Source organism: Oncorhynchus mykiss, chromosome Y (assembly GCF_013265735.2).
Source record: "Oncorhynchus mykiss isolate Arlee chromosome Y, USDA_OmykA_1.1, whole genome shotgun sequence".
NCBI classification, from domain to species: Eukaryota; Metazoa; Chordata; class Actinopteri; order Salmoniformes; family Salmonidae; genus Oncorhynchus; species Oncorhynchus mykiss.
Window position 1 is genome coordinate 36701548 of NC_048593.1, and position 19267 is coordinate 36720814.

At 44.1% G+C, this 19267-nt stretch overlaps 1 protein-coding gene across 2 annotated transcripts in view; it reads right to left on the minus strand.

Moving 5' to 3' along the window:
• Nucleotides 1-4339: 4339 nt before the first annotated feature.
• Nucleotides 4340-19267, minus strand: part of LOC110510203 (A disintegrin and metalloproteinase with thrombospondin motifs 2) — an 89569-nt gene continuing 74641 nt past the window's right edge. Inside the window, exons 9-22 of one of the 2 annotated variants that reach the window (XM_036967492.1) lie at nucleotides 17406-17538; nucleotides 15754-15867; nucleotides 15423-15568; nucleotides 15122-15297; nucleotides 13436-13569; nucleotides 12126-12249; nucleotides 11850-11930; nucleotides 11202-11365; nucleotides 10082-10238; nucleotides 9728-9860; nucleotides 9272-9479; nucleotides 8862-8991; nucleotides 8676-8750; nucleotides 4340-6268 (exon numbers count right to left, since the gene is read on the minus strand). In XM_036967492.1, coding sequence (XP_036823387.1) covers nucleotides 5361-6268; nucleotides 8676-8750; nucleotides 8862-8991; nucleotides 9272-9479; nucleotides 9728-9860; nucleotides 10082-10238; nucleotides 11202-11365; nucleotides 11850-11930; nucleotides 12126-12249; nucleotides 13436-13569; nucleotides 15122-15297; nucleotides 15423-15568; nucleotides 15754-15867; nucleotides 17406-17538 — 2683 coding nt within the window. In that variant the 3' untranslated portion in view covers nucleotides 4340-5360. Of the gene's footprint in view, nucleotides 6782-8675; nucleotides 8751-8861; nucleotides 8992-9271; nucleotides 9480-9727; nucleotides 9861-10081; nucleotides 10239-11201; nucleotides 11366-11849; nucleotides 11931-12125; nucleotides 12250-13435; nucleotides 13570-15121; nucleotides 15298-15422; nucleotides 15569-15753; nucleotides 15868-17405; nucleotides 17539-19267 lie in introns of both variants that reach the window. The other variant, XM_036967493.1, reaches the window with a different exon arrangement.

Sequence of the window (19267 nt, forward strand, 5' to 3'; positions counted from 1 at the left end):
AACTACTTTGCAGACAGAGTTCAGTGTGTCAAATCGGAGGGCATGTTGTCCGGTCCTCTGGCAGTCTCTATGGGGGTGCCACAGGGTTCAATTCTCGGGCCGACTCCTTTCTCTGTATATATCAATGATGTTGCTCTTGCTGCGGGCGATTCCCTGATCCACCTCTACGCAGACGACACCATTCTGTATACTTCTGGCCCTTCCTTGGACACTGTGCTATCTAACCTCCAAACGAGCTTCAATGCCATACAACACTCCTTCTGTGGCCTCCAACTGCTCTTAAACGCTAGTAAAACCAAATGCATGCTTTTCAACCGTTCGCTGCCTGCACCCGCACGCCCGACTAGCATCACCACCCTGGATGGTTCCGACCTAGAATATGTGGACATCTATAAGTACCTAGGTGTCTGGCTAGACTGTAATCTCTCCTTCCAGACTCATATCAAACATTGAGGTCGGGTGATTGTGGAGGCCAGGGCATCTGATGCATCACTCCATCACTAACCTTCTTGGTCACATAGCCCTTACACAGCCTGGAGGTGAGTTGGGTCATTGTCCTGTTGAAAAACAAATGATAGTCCCACGAAGCGAAAACCAGATGGGATGGCATATCGCTGCAGAATGCTGTGGTAGCCATGCTGGTTAAGTTGTAGTAAAACGCCAAATGGATCTACCTCCTAGTCCTCTTCCCTTGCCTCTCCCACCAAGGGTAGAGACAGAGATGACCTCGCCTACTGAAATACCGGATTGGGCAAAGCCACCAGAAGAAGGCACCAGCCAACCAACTATTGAACCTGACTGGTGTCAGGAAGAATCACCCTCTGCCTCAAGTGACACCTCTAAATGGGAACAGCTGTTTGACTCATTGCTGATAGAGTAAGGGCTCTGTCATAACCAGAGGCCCATATATGCACTGTAAGAAAAGTGTTTCCTGTTGTAAGATATGTCATCACCCTCTCTGCTCTGAGGCAATGGGAGGAGCAGCGGATCGGGTGCAGAGAATCAAAAGGTATATAAAGAGACATTTGCCATTACTTTGGCGCTGACTTCTTGAATTCTGAATTTATTTAGACAACCATTTGACTTCGGGTAAATTGACACCTGACTCAAATTACTTAAAGATTCTAACTTGTTGGATCTGAGAAGTGACTTTCCAATATACCGTTTAACTATTGAACAGCTGTTTTGTCGCATATTGACCAGGTGCCGTGTGTCTCAGAACCTCGGCCTCGTTGCGTGCCACGGACGCTGCGGTGGTTCAACGGGACTGAGAGTCACTCTAGTCCTTTAGTTGATCTCTTGTTTATACCTATGTTTATCTGAATTGACCCTGTAAGCATATTGACCAGGTGCGTGTGTCTCAGAACCTCGGCCTCGTTGCGTGTTACAGACTCTTTGATATTCCATTGGGGCAAGGGATCACCAACGGGTCCCCTCATCCAGTCCAAACTTGAATCTCTAAATTTAGTAAACCACCGACTCTAGTTCAACCTCTCAGCCAGTAGAGGGGAGTCGCTACTTAACTAAACTCTCAAAGAACTCTGACCGATTGAAACTCTGCTCCTGATCTCGTGGGTCTCCTCGTCATCTCTCAAAGGTAATTAAATAACTATTATAAGCATTTAATATAGAGAAAAGTGTTATCATTGTACCAGGCATTTTATAGAGCATTAAGGCATTTGCGTGTTTTTGATTAACGCTGTGTGTGACCGAGTAACAAATTGTGTATTTTGAAGTGTGTTTGATTGTAAAAGACAAAAAACAGAGTGTTTTAAAAAATAAACGGTAGTCTTATTTTGTCTCGAGTAAAAGGTTCTCTCAAAGACAGGGAGATAACAACTCTGACACTCCCCGCTACCGGGACACTGGAAACGGGGATCAATGCTCTAGGACAGAATGAGTTACCATTAAAAGACAAGGAGGAAGGTGTGTCCAGTAGTGATTCATTTAATTGTCTTATCGATCTATCTAAGTTTTATTTTCCAAGCGGTACATAGCCGACGGGCAGAGTAGTGAGACTAAGTTGACTAAAGGTCTTCACACTTTAAACTAGATACATCACAGAGGGGAAACAGTCAACCACAGGGAATTCATATAGAGACTGGTAGGACTAGTGCTTAATAACAACTCAAGGACCAATTAGTGGTGAAGCAAAGAGTCTAGAGGATAAAGGTGGGGTTCACACATCCCAGCTAGAGCTAGACCGTTGAGAGTGACAAGGCAAAAGACCTCTCTACGCGGACAACGCTTCAATGTAGAAACAGAGGCAGGGCTATCTATAGTGCCCTGTCCAATCCAGGGAATGGGACGCTAACCACCTCTAGCACCCCGCTGCCGGCCAAGGGGCGGGGCTGAAGGTTTCGTATCGCAACAAAGTGTGCCTTGAATTCTAAATACATCACAGACAGTGTCACGAGCAAAGCACCCCACTCCATCACACCTCCTCCTCCATGCTTCATGGTGGGAACCACACATGCAGTGATAATATGATCACCTACTCTGCATCTCACAAAGACGGGGCGGTTGGAACCAAAAATCTCAAATTTGGACTCAAAAGACCAAAGGACAGATTTCCACAGGTCTGAAGTCCATTGCATGTTTCTTGGCCCAAGCAAGTCTCTTCACCTTATTGACCGGTAGTGTAAGTATTCAGACCCTTTGCTATGAGACTCAATGTTAATAAACAAACGCCAATGTTAATAAACAATGTACATTTTAACGAACACTGTAGAGCCTCAAAACACTGTTAAAACTATAATGTTGATATCATGGATGGTCAGTCCTTGCATCCATAACTCGGCCTAAGAATTTTAGAGTGGTTACATTTCTCCAAGGCAAACCCTGAGCTTTTTACCAAAACAGAGGCGGGGTGTACACTTTGTTATTGTTGAAATTAAGGATTCTAGCTTTAACACCTGAACATTATTCACTTGCGAAAGTCTCCTTGCTTTAGTGTACATATTCAAAAGCATTTACCATCAATTTCCGTGTTAAATTATTAACGGGTTCGTACTAAAAGGATGTCAAAACAGTCAGTCTGAGGAGAGGAAGCAAAGTCACGGAAATCATTAAAGTTGCAGTACCGTCCTATCCAAACTGGGAACACATACTGAATAATTCAAGTTATGATTCTACAGATAAATCATACTTGATTTATATTCCATAATGTTTTGTGGATACATATTGGGACACACCATAAACATTTTCCTTACTCATCAAGAACAATGAAGAATTTTCCACAGAAAAAAGGGAAGCCATTATTGACATTGAAATGAATGTGAGGATGGAACATAATAGAATTCTAGACCAATGTGATCCTTCAGTCTCTATTTCCCAGACAGTCTGGTAGATGAATACCCCGGCCTGCACAGCATTTTGTAGAAGATGGATGAAAACGTCAACCAGTTGTAACCCTTAGCTAATTGGACATCAGCTCACAAACAGCAACGCAAACAACAACACAAACAACAACACAAATCAAATTAAATCAAATTTGTTTATAAAGCCCTTCTTACATCAGCTGATATCTCAAAGTGCTGTACAGAAACCCAGCCTAAAACCCCAAACAGCAAGCAACGCAGGTGTAGAAGCACGGTGGCTAGGAAAAACTCCCTAGAAAGGCCAGAACCTAAGAAGAAACCTAGAGAGGAACAAGGCTATGAGGGGTGGCCAGTCCTCTTCTGGCTGTGCCAGGCACCCGACCCGCCACAAGGAGTCGCTAGAGCGCGACGGGACAAGGACATCACAGCCAGCCAAACCCTCCCCTAACCCGGGCGATGCTGGGCCAATTGTGTGCCGCCTTATGGGTCTCCCGGTCAAGGCCGGCTGTGACACAGCCTGGGATCGAACCCGGGTCTCTAGTGTCGCCTCAAGCACTGTGATGCTGTACCTTAGTCCGCTGCGCAACTTGAGAATTCCCAATTTTATATTTATAATTATTATATTTATCATTTTTAATTTATCATTATTATATTAATAATGATTATATTTATAATTATTATATATTTATTATTATACATTATATTTATAATTAATACTATTATTGTTATTATTATCCTATACCATATATTACCTACATCATGAAATATCTACTACTAGATGAACATCAGTCATTTAGTGCCACCCTGTGGACACCATGTTGTTCATCATCATAGACAATCTAGTTCTCGACTGCACATCATTACCACTGAGGAAGCTAGAGATGGTTTGCTGTTGCAGGCCTACCCTACATTACTGAAAATAAATTTAATTTAATTCATATTGCAATCTTCATTATGTGTATATAACTTTTTTTTTTACATTCTCAACACAGTTCAAAAGTCAAAGGAGGACAACAGTATTATTTTTCAATTGCAGTTTTATTAAATGATCAGATTATCAGGTATGAAAACGTACAGCTTATGTTGTTTCCATTTACCAATGTGTTAGAATACTTCATAGTGATTGTATGGCTGCTGGTCCTATGAGCACATGCCTCATGCACCTGCATGTGAAAAGCATCAATCATTTAACAGACAGTTCAATAAATATTAGAAATAAAATTTGAGTCATATTTACATTTTACCTTGGACATCATGTGCTGTGTGTTGGTATTGAAAGGGTGGAATGTACAGATAGTGTAAGCTAGCCTTATACAGTTTGGATATGATTACGGTTTCAATAGGGTGTATACCATTACTATAATAGTACTAAAAGTTTTGTAAAAACAAATATACAAAAATGTACTCACAAACCATTTTTGAACCTGCTACTGACAACAGCGACTTCCTTCCTTATCATAAGTGCTGTTAAATAAGTAATGTATTAATTGTTTACAATCTAAACAAATAAACAATATGTATTGACATCAAAGAAACAAAAAAACTATTCAATTTATCTTTATTACCAAGCAGCGAGTACAAATGTGCAATTAACGCTCAAGAGAGTGGATTTACAGAAAACTAGTTAGTATTCATTTCTCAATTGTGTCAGTTTTGTACGTTTTCTATCCCCTTTCCTCATTGGATAAAAAAGCGAAGCAGGCCCAATTCCCATCTTTAAGATAACCAAAACATTTTTACATGACCGACAGGCTCTGATCTGGAATGAGTGGTTTCATTATAGCAGGATTATGTCACACATTGGTGGCAGGTAGTCTAGAGGTTAAGAGCGTTGTGCCAGTAACCGAAAGGTTGCTGGTTTGAATCCCCGGGCCGACTAGGTGAAACATCTGTTGATGTGTCCTTGAGCAAGGCACTTAAGCCTAATTGCTCCGGATAAGAGTGTCTGTAAAATGTCTAATGCAACATTCAACAAGAAAATCTCTGTAGCATAGCTTTGGGATGTGCTAAAGACTAAGGGAATCTAAGGTCGCCTGACTATCAAGGTCCCGGTTCTCTTTTTGCTCGTTTGAGGAGTAAGTCTTGCCTCCTTTTCTCAGCTAGGAGCTCTTGTATTCTTTTGTTCCGTGTCATTTCTCGGAATGGAGGCCGTCTTCTAGGAACAAAGTGGTTTTGAGAGACATCATTGTCTACACCAACGATCCTGTACGGCACCTCCAGCCAGTTGTTCTCTCTCTTGTCCTCTGTCCTGTGGGGGGGTATGGTGGAGAGCATGCGTATCACACTGACCCTACGCTGTGTTGGAATGGTTTTCCATCTCTTGTCTACTTTAGGTCTGGAAGTGGATGGAGCTAGGGTTGTCCAGGACTTCCTCTCAATAACATCAACCCAAGCTGTGGTGGACGTGATGGATTTGGGAACATTTGTAGTTCTGAGAGTCGATGGGCCCTGACTGGTGGGGACTGTGGTGGGTTCTGTGGTGGGTTGAATGGTGGTGACGGTGGTGCTGGGATCTGTGGTCTCCTCAGTGATGGTGGGGAGAGATGTAGGACTCCTGGAGGTAACCAAAGGGGTGGTTGTTCTTCTGGGGCGTCTGGGTGTTAATACAGGGATGGTGGTAGGGCTATATTTTTTCGCTGTGTTGTGCTCGTTGGTTTTGGTTGTATACTCCTCATAATCGTCATAGTCGACATAAGCAAAGTCAGTGGTATAAAGCTCGGTGGAGGGTTTGGGTGTGAGGGTTGTTGTGGGGGTTGTTGAGCAGGAGCGATTGGTGGGAGCAGGTAGTGTGGTATACCTCCAGGGCCCAGTGGTGAAGGTCTGGCCCGTACTGGTGAAGTTTCCCTCGCTGCAGGACTTGCAGCACATCTGTCTGTACCCACGGTTGGAGCAATACCTGTTCAGCACCTCCATACGACAGAACGCTGACCTATCTCCCTTACACTGCCCTGAAACACAAAGCAACACACATCTCAGAAACAAAACCCAACCTGTTTTATGATAACCTGTTATGATAAACAAATCAACCATAAATCTATCCCAAAGACAGGAACAGCGAGAAAGTCACAGCTAAGTCTACTGTGACTGAGAGAAAGCAGAAAGGGCCAAGATGCTTTGTTTATCATGCTGAATCAGATGCAAAGATATGAACGGTAAGATAGAGTCGCTCAACATCGTACTATTCATCACTCGACATTGTAACAATGTGAGCTGAGAGTCGGGAAGCAAGATCAGGGAGTGAGTGTTTTAATAAATAAACAACATAACACAAAATAAGAACCACGAACAACACACAGACTTAACACTGAAACAGAAACAATAACGCCTGGGGAAGGAACCAAAGGGAGTGAAATATATAGGGAAGGTAATCAGGGAGCTGATGGAGTCCAGGCGAGTCTGATGACGTGCAGGTGCGCGTAACGATGGTGACAGGTGTGCGCCATAACGAGCAGCCTGGTGACCTAGAGGCCGGAGAGGGAGCACATGTGACAAACATCATACTATTCATCACTCAACATCAGACTATTCATCACTCTAGGTGTATAATCTGTCAGACATAAAGTTGAACAATTATATATTGACAGTTTTATTTGTTGGGTTTGGACTGTACTGCTGAAATGAATGAGAAACCACAGTCATACGATACACTCTCCCTGTCATATACGTGAACACAGTCTATTCAGTAGAGACAGTTAACATCAGTACGCCAAAACAGATGAACAATAACTGATATACTGTACACAATGGTGATCGAGTGAAACAATAAAGATGTCCTATTTGTGTAAAAGGAACAGCACATTTAGTATCTCTTGATACGCTTAAAAATACTTAATCCAGTACTCTTAATCCAGTACTCTGATAAAAATCATTTTGGCCCAATATATAGTAAGGAACACATCTGTTCAGGCCTTAGCTACAAGTTGGCTGGTAAAAGCATACAATTCATTGTTGTCACCAAGTTGGGAGACTAAAAGTCATAAATGCTACTGAATATAGGCAAAAATAATTGTATATATTGTAGATACTCCCAAGTCGCAGTTTAAATCTGGGTGACACATTGTTTTCCCCACAGCTGCCAGAATTTAACACCATTGATACAATCATGATACAATTACAATCAATGACAATCACTGTTTTGTACATGAAGGTGCTGAGAATCCATTTTGTTGTAAACATCAAGTTATTTTTTCTTCCTCAGGAAGCTTCTCCTATTCCTTATCACTCTGATACACAAGAAAAAAGCCATTATGTCTTCATTTCTCTCAAAAGCCTAATATAAGGCAAAGCTATTTCCCAGATGTTTATGACAAAATGACTGCATGAGGTATCAGAACATATTTTTCACTAACTAACGCCTTACAATGCTACACAAACACACAAGCATATTTAGATAAATAAGGACACATTTTAGTGTCCACTGTCTACTGCACAAAATGCATTGAGAGTAAAATTCACATTTCTTTGTGAAAGTGAGAATAAACCATTCTCACCTCCGCATAAATATTCTGCTCTGGTTACTTATATTAATGTCCATATTTTTTTAATGCTCATTAGATGTTTCATTTAAATATTTAGGTAGAATGGATACAAAAACACACATACGCTAGAAGTCAGTAATAGAGAGGAATATAGTAACTCACACCTTATTTCTGTGGAACTATTTACATTGATAATTGTGTATGCATACTGTATGACAATAAAACTTTATTGTCCATTTTACAGCGAACAATGGACATGTGTCTTCTGCTCCGTTCTCAATGCCCCTCAGACACCAGTTACTGAGTCAGCTTCACCTTTGTGTTAACAGCCACGGAAGAAAAGTCTCTCCCAAAACAAATCCCCTGCTTCTTGTTATCAAATCCACTGCGTATCTCCATATTCACTTCCCTTGAGTTTCCCAGGTTCAAACCCAATAACATGTAGCCAGTGAGCAACTCTGTATACAGAGGCTAGGCCATGACTATAGTCTCAGAGGCTCACAGCCAGGACTTAATAAAGCCTTATCAGGGATAGAACTTCCATTTCTCTCTTCAGTGAGTATTTCAAGGCCAGCTCTACAGCCTACAGTACAGTCAAACCCCTGAAGGAGAGAGTGTGTGCTGTGCGTGTGAGAGAAAGAGCCAGAGAGACAGAGACCACAGCACAGGAAGTCTCCCTTTCTCAGCCAGGCAGAGAAGCCACAGACAGGCAGGCAGGAGCCATCCTCCAGTGTAGAGGAGTAGAGGAGAAGAGGAGGAGAGAGACACTATCAGGGCATTATTCCCTGCAGAGAGAGGCAGAGAGAGAAGGGTAGAGCCCAGGTGAGCAGAGGCATGCAGCGGACTCCTCGCTCCGAGCTATAGAGCGGATGTTTACTTGAGGAGATCTTGGGACCAGGGAGTTCTGGGTTGGCCCGCGACAGCCACTGGATCAAAGCGTTTCTTCCGTCCCCTGAGAACAAAACAAACAAGGGGATGATGTGAAAATCTATTTATATTGTTTCAGTAATAAATTGTTATGTATTTGAGTTCAATAAGTTAGGCTTTCTGATTGGACAGTCACCTGTGCAGGGGACTAGCTGGCAGGTTCTGAGTGTGATGGGTTTGGTCTCCACGCAGAGTCCCACTGAGTTATCAGAACTGTTGCACAGAACCTTCCGCTCCTGGGTCCCGTTGCCACACGTCACCGAACACTAAATAAAACACACACACACACACACACACACACACACACACACACACACACACACACACACACACACACACACACACACACACACACACACACACACACACACACACACACACACACACACACACACACACACACACACACACACACACACACACACACACACACACACACACACACACCTCTGAGTTGTTCAAGATATCATGGAAACAGGTGTTTGCATGGAATGCTGTCAGTAATGGTGGAGAAATATTCACATTTGGCTTTCAACATCTACCAACCTGGGACCAGGGTCCTACTTCCCACTTGGCAAAGCAGAGCTGGCGATTGCAGGGTCGCCGTCCCTCTGGCCTGTCATCATTACAGTACTTGCTGTGGATAGTACGTTGGTCACCGCCGGCGATGGGCTGCAGACAGAGGACAGAGCGGGTCTGGTAGCCAGTCTTCCCACAGGATGAACTACACTCCTGCCAGTCCCCAGTGATCCAACTGGAGATTAGAGAAGACAGACACATCACCATACAGGAAGAGTGGGAATAGAATGACTTACTGAGAAACAACAGGAATATTAACAGCTTATATACAGAATTAGTAATACAATAGTTACATAGAACATTCACAGCACACACACACACACACACACACACACACACACACACACACACACACACACATACATACATACATACAGACACAGACACACACACACACACAGACACACTGATGCATTTACATACACTGGCTGGGAGCACTCTTTCTGGCTGCAGTTCCTGCTGATAGCTCTGGGCTTGTCGATGTTCACACAGAGGGTGCGGTGGACCATCTTCCCATCTGACTTTCTCCTGCAGCCAAACCTTGTGTACTGCTTACCTAAAGAGGGAACAGAGTGGATACCACTCACATCAACAAATCAATCAATCAAATGTATTTTATAAAGCTCTTTTTTACATCGGCAGTTTTCAAAAAATGCTTTACATAAACCCAGCCTAAAACCTCTATAAGCAAGAAATGCAGAGGCAGAAGCACCAACAACGTTGGTCAACATCCAAGGTTATTTGACAGTTGAATACAGGAGGACGTTATATTGTTACCTCCACAGGGCCTAGAGCAGTGAGACCACTTCTTTAGAGCCCACTCAAAGTAGGCTGTGTCCTCCTGCACCAGGTTATTTTCAATGGACGACTGCAGCTCTTCGTGGAGAAAGTACTTGTAGGACAGAGTGACCTTTGAGTCACCGTGGGAACGCATCTGTGGGATAGAAAAGATACTGTAAATTCCAAAACGATACACTTGTTCACAGCTGAACTCTGATACAAAGGAAAAAGAAGAACTATAACACCTAGTGATTTCTGACAACAACATGCAAACAAAAGAGACAAATCATGGATGCTACAATAACCAGTCAGTCAGTGCTGAACAACACAACAGCCATTAATGACTAATAGTAAGTTATAGAGCAACTTGAGACGTGGCAAACACGACAGAAACAATGATATGGTACATTTCTGTAACTACTGTGGATTTTCTGTAAGTAACTTCACGTGATGTAAACAGATGCTCTGAGGTTTTAGCCAACAATATGGCTGGATAGTGGATACCCGTTACACAGAGAACATTTCAGGTTGAATTATTTCCTGAAGCTACCGCTATATTTCCATTGGTGAGGTGGTTTTAACTTAAAGTGGATAAAGACTAAACCATGATACCAAAAACATTACTGTGGCATATGTAACGGGCAGGCTCTAAACACCCGCACACACACACACACCACACACACGCACGCACACGCCCACGCAGACACAGACACAAACACACACACACACACACACACACACAGACACACACACACACACGCACGCACACGCCCACGCAGACACAGACACAAACACACACAGACACACACACGCAGACACACACACGCAGACACACACACGCAGACACACACACGCAGACACACACACGCAGACACACACACACACACACACACACACACACACACACACACTAACACACACACACACACACACACCGTTAGACCAAGTGGAAATTCCCTCTTGGGTTGATGGCGACAATTATTTTGAAGTCGCAGGAATGGCTACCTCATCCCGAGACCATGAGCCTGACTCATGTCCGCTACACATGTGCACATCAATTCAGGTAATGTCAGTCATTTGTACTGGCCAGGGACCTGAGTGTATACAAATTACTCACCATGACCAGAACAGTGTATCTGAGAGGTCCTGTGGTCTGGATGGTCTCCATGTCATCATTGTTGTGGTACTCCCACTCCACCCCCTTCTCTATCACTGTACGGGACTCTGGGAACTCGTTCTCATCGTTCAGGAACAGATGACCTGTGGCCTGGTTCTTTACAGCTGACAACAAGGAGAACAGAATGTACTGATGTTTGGCTGAGCTCTGCTTTTCTCAACTTGGTCATCATGGCAGGGATAAGCCAGAGATATTTGTCAGGATTATGATAATGAGCATTAGGGCCTGGATTTACTAAACCTAATCAAGAAGAAAGTTATAGTTGGTATTCCTCAAAAAGGTTTTGGGAAATGTTCTTATGTTATTTCTTAATTTTCTCCTTAAGAAAAAAAATGCGAAGAAATTAGATTCTTGAGCCAGTATAAATGAGCATCCAAGCTGGATCTCTTCCCAGCAGTCCAGATGCACTATGGGTAGTCGACTAAAGTATTCTGTACTCTCAAACCCAAAACAGCCAAAACTTGACTGAAGCAGCAATTAATAACAAACTTCCTTAACCAAGCCAAAGACTACTGATTTATAGAGGCCAACATCCTGGATATTACCGAGCCACTCTGATATTCACAGAAGCAACATAAATAAACCTACCAAGGATGTGAGGGGTTGCCTTGAACTCCTGAATCAACAGATGTCTGGCCCCTTGAGGGATTTCAAGTATCTTGAGGAAACCTGAAACAAACCACAAACAAAATACAATAGATGAGCAACAGTCTGGTCTAGGTATAAAAACAGTTTCAGATACTGAGAAAAGCATCCCTGTGGACGTTGACACAATGTTTCCTATCTGAGATTGTACACGTGTGCGTTGGCGGTGGGGGTCATGTTACTGGACATGAGGGTAGAAGAAGTTGAGGAGGGGCTCACCTTCTTTTTTAGCGCTCCTAGTGAAGTTCCCCTTGATGATTTTACAGCTGGAGTTGTCTCCTCCACAGATGCCACACTTGTCCTCCTGCATGTCTGAGGCTATCTGGTTATCACAGCCCACGTGCTGTTGAGAGATACGAGTCAGTGTATGGGAGTTTGGGATCAGGGAGAGGAGTGGACCTGAATGGATCAGTGTATGGGATCAGGGAGAGGAGTGAACCTGGATGGGTCAGTGTATGGGAGTTTGGGATCAGGGAGAGGAGTGGACCTGAATGGATCAGTGTATGGGATCAGGGAGAGGAGTGAACCTGGATGGGTCAGTGTATGGGAGTTTGGGATCAGGGAGAGGGGTGGACCTGAATGGGTCAGTGTATGGGAGTATGGGATCAGGGAGATGAGTGGACCTGGATGGGTCAGTGTATGGGAGTAGAGGATCAGGGAGTGGAGTGAACCTGGATGGATCAGTGTATGGGAGTTTGGGATCAGGGAGAGGAGTGGACCTGAATGGATCAGTGTATGGGATCAGGGAGAGGAGTGAACCTGGATGGGTCAGTGTATGGGAGTTTGGGATCAGGGAGAGGAGTGAACCTGGATGGGTCAGTGTATGGGAGTAGAGGATCAGGGAGAGGAGTGGACCTGAATGGGTCAGTGTATGGGAGTTTGGGATCAGGGAGAGGAGTGGACCTGAATGGGTCAGTGTATGGGAGTATGGGATCAGGGAGAGGAGTGAACCTGAATGGGTCAGTGTATGGGAGTTTGGGATCAGGGAGAGGAGTGGACCTGAATGGGTCAGTGTATGGGAGTATGGGATCAGGGAGAGGAGTGAACCTGGATGGGTCAGTGTATGGGAGTAGAGGATCAGGGAGAGGAGTGGACCTGGATGGGTCAGTGTATGGGAGTTTGGGATCAGGGAGAGGAGTGGACCTGAATGGGTCAGTGTATGGGAGTTTGGGATCAGGGAGAGGAGTGGACCTGGATGGGTCAGTGTATGGGAGTTTGGGATCTGGATGAGTCAGTGTATGGGAGTAGAGGATCAGGGAGAGGAGTGGACCTGGATGGGTCATTCAGGACAAAGAGAGTGTGTGGTGACTGAATATGCATGTGGGTGCAGGGGTTCTCATCAGTATGGATAACAGTTTATCAAACCTATATGAAAAACAGTCCTAACTTCATATGCACCCTACCAGAGGAACTAGCCAGTAGCAGCAGATTGTATAAGACAACTGTTTACGGTAATATTTCATGAGGAGGATAATGTTCCTTCATGCATGACTTGTGGAAAAAGGCCACAAGACCGGGGCGATGCCTACCTCACAGTCTCCCCGCACACAGATACTGTAGGAGTCTTTGTAGGAGCAGCGTGTGCCATCGTGCACCATCCTGTTCATGGCCACCACATCTCCTGTCTCCTTAGACTGGCAGTAGAGCTCGCATCTCTCATCAACTACAGTACAGAGAGCAGAGGAGAGGGGGACAGGATACAGGGGTTAATGAAGGAATTATCGTCATACAGAAGTCTTCAGCTTTCTTTGACTACTGTATTAACCTTTTGAACAGGCTTTCATTAAGGTAGTAACAATATGTGTTTTTCTAGAGACATGCATTCTGAGTCACTGGCATGGTAAACTGTGGAAATCTGAACAAACATTATTTAGAATTCTAAATTCTAAACTGGGTGGTTCGAACCCTGAATGCTGATTGACTGACAGCCGTGGTATATCAGAACGTATATCACGGGTATGACAAAACATTGGTAACCAGTTTATAACGGCATTAAGGCACCTCAGATGTTTGTGGTATATGGCCAATATACCACAGCTAAGGGCTGTATGCAGGCACTCTAGTCATGATGATACACATGTAAGACTATAACAACACAAGCATGGAAGAGGCAGTTTCAGGGAGTAAAGAGACCCTTCATTTATAAAGCTAATCAAAAAAAGCAGTAACAATCTTCCACCGTGGAGGAAAGCAGGAGATTTCTCAGTAATGACCTTTCCATGTGTCCTTATTCAAACACTGGCCTGACCAATGTTCCCTCGACATGTGGAGTGGCGTGGCCTGCTTATGTGTGTGTGTGTGTGTGTGTGTGTACCAGCAGTGCTGTCTGTGTATTTGTTTGAGCCGGGGCCTCTCAGATTCCTCAGTAAACCAATCAGTCCTCAAAACCCAGGTTTACTCTTCTGATCCCACTCAGAAAAATCATTATGATTGTCCAGAGACTTGAGCTACTGGGTAATACACTGTGAAGCCCTGTGAAGTAATGTGGATGTCAGTGCAGCCAGATGCCTATCCTCCTCCTCCTCTTCCTTCTCCTCCTCTTCCTCCTCCTCCTTGTCCTCCTTCTCATCCCCCTTCTCCTCCTCCTCCCCTACTCTCCTCCTCCTTCTCCCCCCTGCTCTCCACCTAAAGCTAAGCTGTCTGTTTTGCTATGGGCCACGTTATGTAACTTCAGAGTTTTATAATGGTTTGGCATGGAAGTCCTGGCCTCACAATGGGAAAATGAGAGCAGTGGTGTACACTTTTTCCTCTCTCTGCCTCAACAGAACCTCCAAGCCAACTTCTGAGTAAAAAACACATCTGGCCTGAGTGGTAACAGCTGCTGTGAGGGCATTATAAACCTCCTATGCTTACTGGTCCAATCTCTGGACAGTACAGAGGGAAAGGCATGCACAGAAAGTACTAATCAAAAAGGAGAGGTGATAGGATGGAGAATTCTTATATTCAGCTTCTATTCTAAGTATTGCAAAAATATTGCAAATAGTTGGGTCTTGTTTTCTGCATGTCAAACCTAGTGTCCATTTATGTGAGAGAACTTGCTTAAATGTATTTACCGTATGGGTAAATAACTAATTGTCAAGACAGTGGTAGTTATGCTATAACACAGTCCCCATTTTTAAAAATAGGGCGAACGTCCGTCTGAATGAACGCTTCACTGGTCCTTCTGTCTTTTTCAAAGGCTTTTGACTCCCAGCCAGGCAGCACTGTGGACTTACTGTCAGGATGCTCATAGGGCAGCCAGTGGTGCTTGGTGTTGTCATACTCAAAGTAGGGCTCCCACATCTTGCACTGCTCCTCCCTGAAGTCAACTAAGGGCTTGGAGCACTCCTCTAGGTTACACAGCTGGAACTCATAGCTGTTGCCATAGCAGGTGCGTCCTCCATTGGCAGGGCTGAGTTAGGGCAAAGGAGAGAGACAGCGGGAGTTCCTTTACATTTGAGACACTATAGACACTTTCCTATCGTTAACAGAGAGTTAAAGCACACCTATCAGCTTGTCGTCTTGTGCTGTACTCACATTGGGTTGTCACACTGACGGGTCCGGAAGCGCACACCACCCCCACAGGTACGGGAGCAGGAGCCAAAGTTACTCCACTGGCCCCAGGCACCATCCTGTCTCAGAATGTCTGGGGTCAGCTTCATGCAGTAACCTTTGAAGCAGTGCTGAAAGAGAGGGAAAGAGAGAGGGAAAGAGAGAGAGAGAGAGAGAGAGAGAGAGAGAGAGAGAGAGAGAGAGAGAGAGAGAGAGAGAGAGAGAGAGAGAGAGAGAGACGAAGAGAGTTGTCACTGCATATGTTGACAGAAACATTGAAGCAAAGCACTAGCATGTAAAGAGGAACCTTTTGTACCTTCCCTGCTGCACACGTAGTGCCGTCGATGGGCGGACCCTTCTTGGTTTTGCAGAAGAATGGGTTGTCTGGGTGACTGCACCAGAGCTGCTTGCAGGGGTCGTAGGTGCTGTACTAAAAGAAACAGATTCATGCTCTCTCTCAGATGCTGATCAAGAAAGCTTCCCTCAGCCTTAACATGTAAACCAAGAAAACATCAACTGTAGTGTATGTACACAACCGTCCAAAATTGTCGCTGCTGGCATTCACTGAATACTATATCTGCCCAATGTAGCTCTAATATTGTGAATAGTTGTAAGCTTACACACGGTAGGGTTTAGTCAGAACAACAATTAATACTGTCATTAAGGATGTCTATGTTAATATGTACATGTTGTGAAGCACAAACATTACCATGGTCATTCAACAAGACATTGAACACGTGAAGTACATACAGTAGAAAGAAGAAACCATACTATGAATCTATATCAAAACATGTTGTCACTCACAGCATAATCTTGCTTAACCCAGAACTAAAATCTGGCGTGATTTGGTCAGATGTACTAGTTATGTTTACATAGTGTGTCCACAAGAGATTACTCACAGCACAGTACAGTCAGACACATTCGCTGGAGTATGTTTCACGAGTCACGACTTAACGACAGTGATTTAGTCTACATTGAAATCACCCCATCATTTGCTTATTCCATCACCATCAATCAAAATATCAACCAGTGTGAGAACATACATGTAAGCTGAACCTAAAGACACGGAAAACATCATGGAGGCATGTTTACGTGTGGGTGTGTGTACACATGAAGACAGGTCTGTAAAATACGTCACCTTACAGTGCACCAGATTCATAATATACTAGCTCTGAATGACACAAACGTTCATCAATGTCACAAAGAATAGACAGTGACATAGTTAAACACCCTGGCAGACACCTGGTTTGTGGACAACATTAGACAAATAAGCTATGGACACACTTCTCTGACCTAGGCTGATGCCTTACCTGCTTTGCTGAACGGGCCACCCTTTGCAGCTAAGGAAATAGTTTGACAAGAAATTGAAGCAAAGCATCCAAAAGACACTCCCTCCAATTTATTCCAGAATGTGATCCAGAAACCCGCTGTTACAGCTGTTTTCATTTTCCTCTTTCCACATCAAACAAAAACCATCTCGCCCAAATAGTTCAGCCATTTTGAAACAAAACAATGAAACACATTTAAATATAACTGACTCTGAAATGCAGCTTTCCTCTTTAAAGAGGGACAATTAAACTTGTTCGGCATTGTTCTGTGTTTTTTCATCTAAAGAGGTCATACTGCACCAACAGATAAAGTCAGCCTGCTTTTAACTCATGAGTTCATAAAAAAATCATGTTTGCTTCCCTGGATGTCTTAAAAGCTAAGATGGTATACAGTTTTATGGTCACGCCCTGACCTTGACCTAGTTAAAGGGGTCAAGGAGGAAGTTAAGGAATGAAGTCAAGGACGATGGACATAAGAGAGAGGCTCCGTTGGATTTGAGCATCATTGGGGCCCAGATGGTGACCTTTCTAAGAGATGGCTATTAAATTAAATTGGTAGCAGCGCTAGACACTGCTGGTGTGGCGACAGCTTGTTTGGGCATACGGGTACATATGGCTGTGAGGTTGATGAAGCACTCACCGCCGTGCACATGGTGTAGCCGGCGCCAAAGTCAAAGCGACACTGCTCGTCCATAGAGTAGTGGATCCCTGGTAACTGTGGCAACGCCGGCCAGTCATGGTCGAAGGGGTCGTCACGGAGACAGTCATACGAGCTGTGGGAGGAAAACATATTCATTGGAGTTGAAGGGTTTGGTTAAGATCTATCAGTTTAATTAATTATCTCAAAATTGAATATTCATTGTGTTTTACACTGCAAGGGCGTCAAAAATGTTTACATTTGCAAAAAACGAGTTCTCTATCCATCGTTTTTTGGAATTTTCGATGCTCCTTGACTGTGTAGTGATTACTGGTGAGCTGGTCAGTCAAGAAACTATATAAATGTAAGGGAATGGGAAAGGGGATTCCTAGTCAGTTGTACAACTGAATGCCATCAACTGAAATGTGTCTTCCGCATCTAACCCAACCGCTCTGAATCAGAGAGGTGCGGGGGTCAATTGATGGTGCACATTGATTATTAGTGAGTTGAACAGTCAAGAAACTGTATGAATGTAGGTCCATTATCATTTCTACACAGTTTCCATTTGGTTTTAGTCATTTTAAACTATATGAATTACAGTGGGGAAAACAAGTATTTGATACACTGCCGATTTTGCAGGTTTTCCTACTTACAAAGCATGTAGAGGTCTGTCATTTTTATCATAGGTACACTTCAACTGTGAGAGACGGAATCTAAAACAAAAATCCAGAAAATCACATTGTATGATTTTTAAGTAATTAACTTGCATTTTATTGCATGACATAAGTATTTGATCACCTCCCAACCAGTAAGAATTACAGCTCTCACAGACCTGTTAGTTTTTCTTTAAGAATCCCTCCTGTTCTCCACTCATTACCTGTATTAACTGCACCGGTTTGAACGTGTTACCTGTATAAAAGATACCTGTCCACACACTCAATCAAAGAGACTCCGACCTCTCCACAATGGCCAAGACCAGAGAGCTGTGTAAGGACATCAGGGATAGAATTGTAGACCTGCACAAGGCTGGGATGGGCTACAGGACAATAGTCAAGCAGCTTGGTGAGAAGGCAACAACTATTGGCGCAATTATTTGAAAATGGAAGTTCAAGATGACGGTCAATCACCCTCGGTCTGGTGCTCCATGCAAGATCTCACCTCGTGGGGCATCAATGATCATGAGGAAGGTGAGGGATCAGCCCAGAACTACACGGCAGGACCTGGTCAATGACCTGAAGAGAGCTGGGACCACAGTCTCAAAGAAAACCATTAGTAACACACTACGCCGTCATGGATTAAAATCCTGCAGCGCACACAAGGTCCCCCAGCTCAAGCCAGCGCATGTCCAGGCCCATCTGAAGTTTGCCAATGACCATCTGAATGATCCAGAGGAGGAATGGGAGAAGGTCATGTGGTCTGATGAGACAAAAATAGAGCTTTTTGGTCTAAACTCCACTCGCCGTGTTTGGAGGTAGAAGAAGGATGAGTACAACCCCAAGAACACCATCCCAACTGTGAAGCATGGAGGTGGAAACATCATTATTTGGGGATGCTTTTCTGCAAAGGGGACAGGACGACTGCACCGTATTGAGGGGAGGATGGATGGGGCTATGTACCGTGAGATCTTGGCCAACAACCTCCTTCCCTCAGTAAGAGCATTGAAGATGGGTCGTGGCTGGGTCTTCCAGCATGACAACAACCCGAAACACACAGCCAGGGCAACTAAGGAGTGGCTCTCTAAGAAGCATCTCAAGGTCCTGGAGTGGCCTAGCCAGTCTCCAGACCTGAACCCAATCGAAAATCTTTGGAGGGAGCTGAAAGTCCGTATTGCCCAGCGACAGCCCCGAAACCTGAAGGATCTGGAG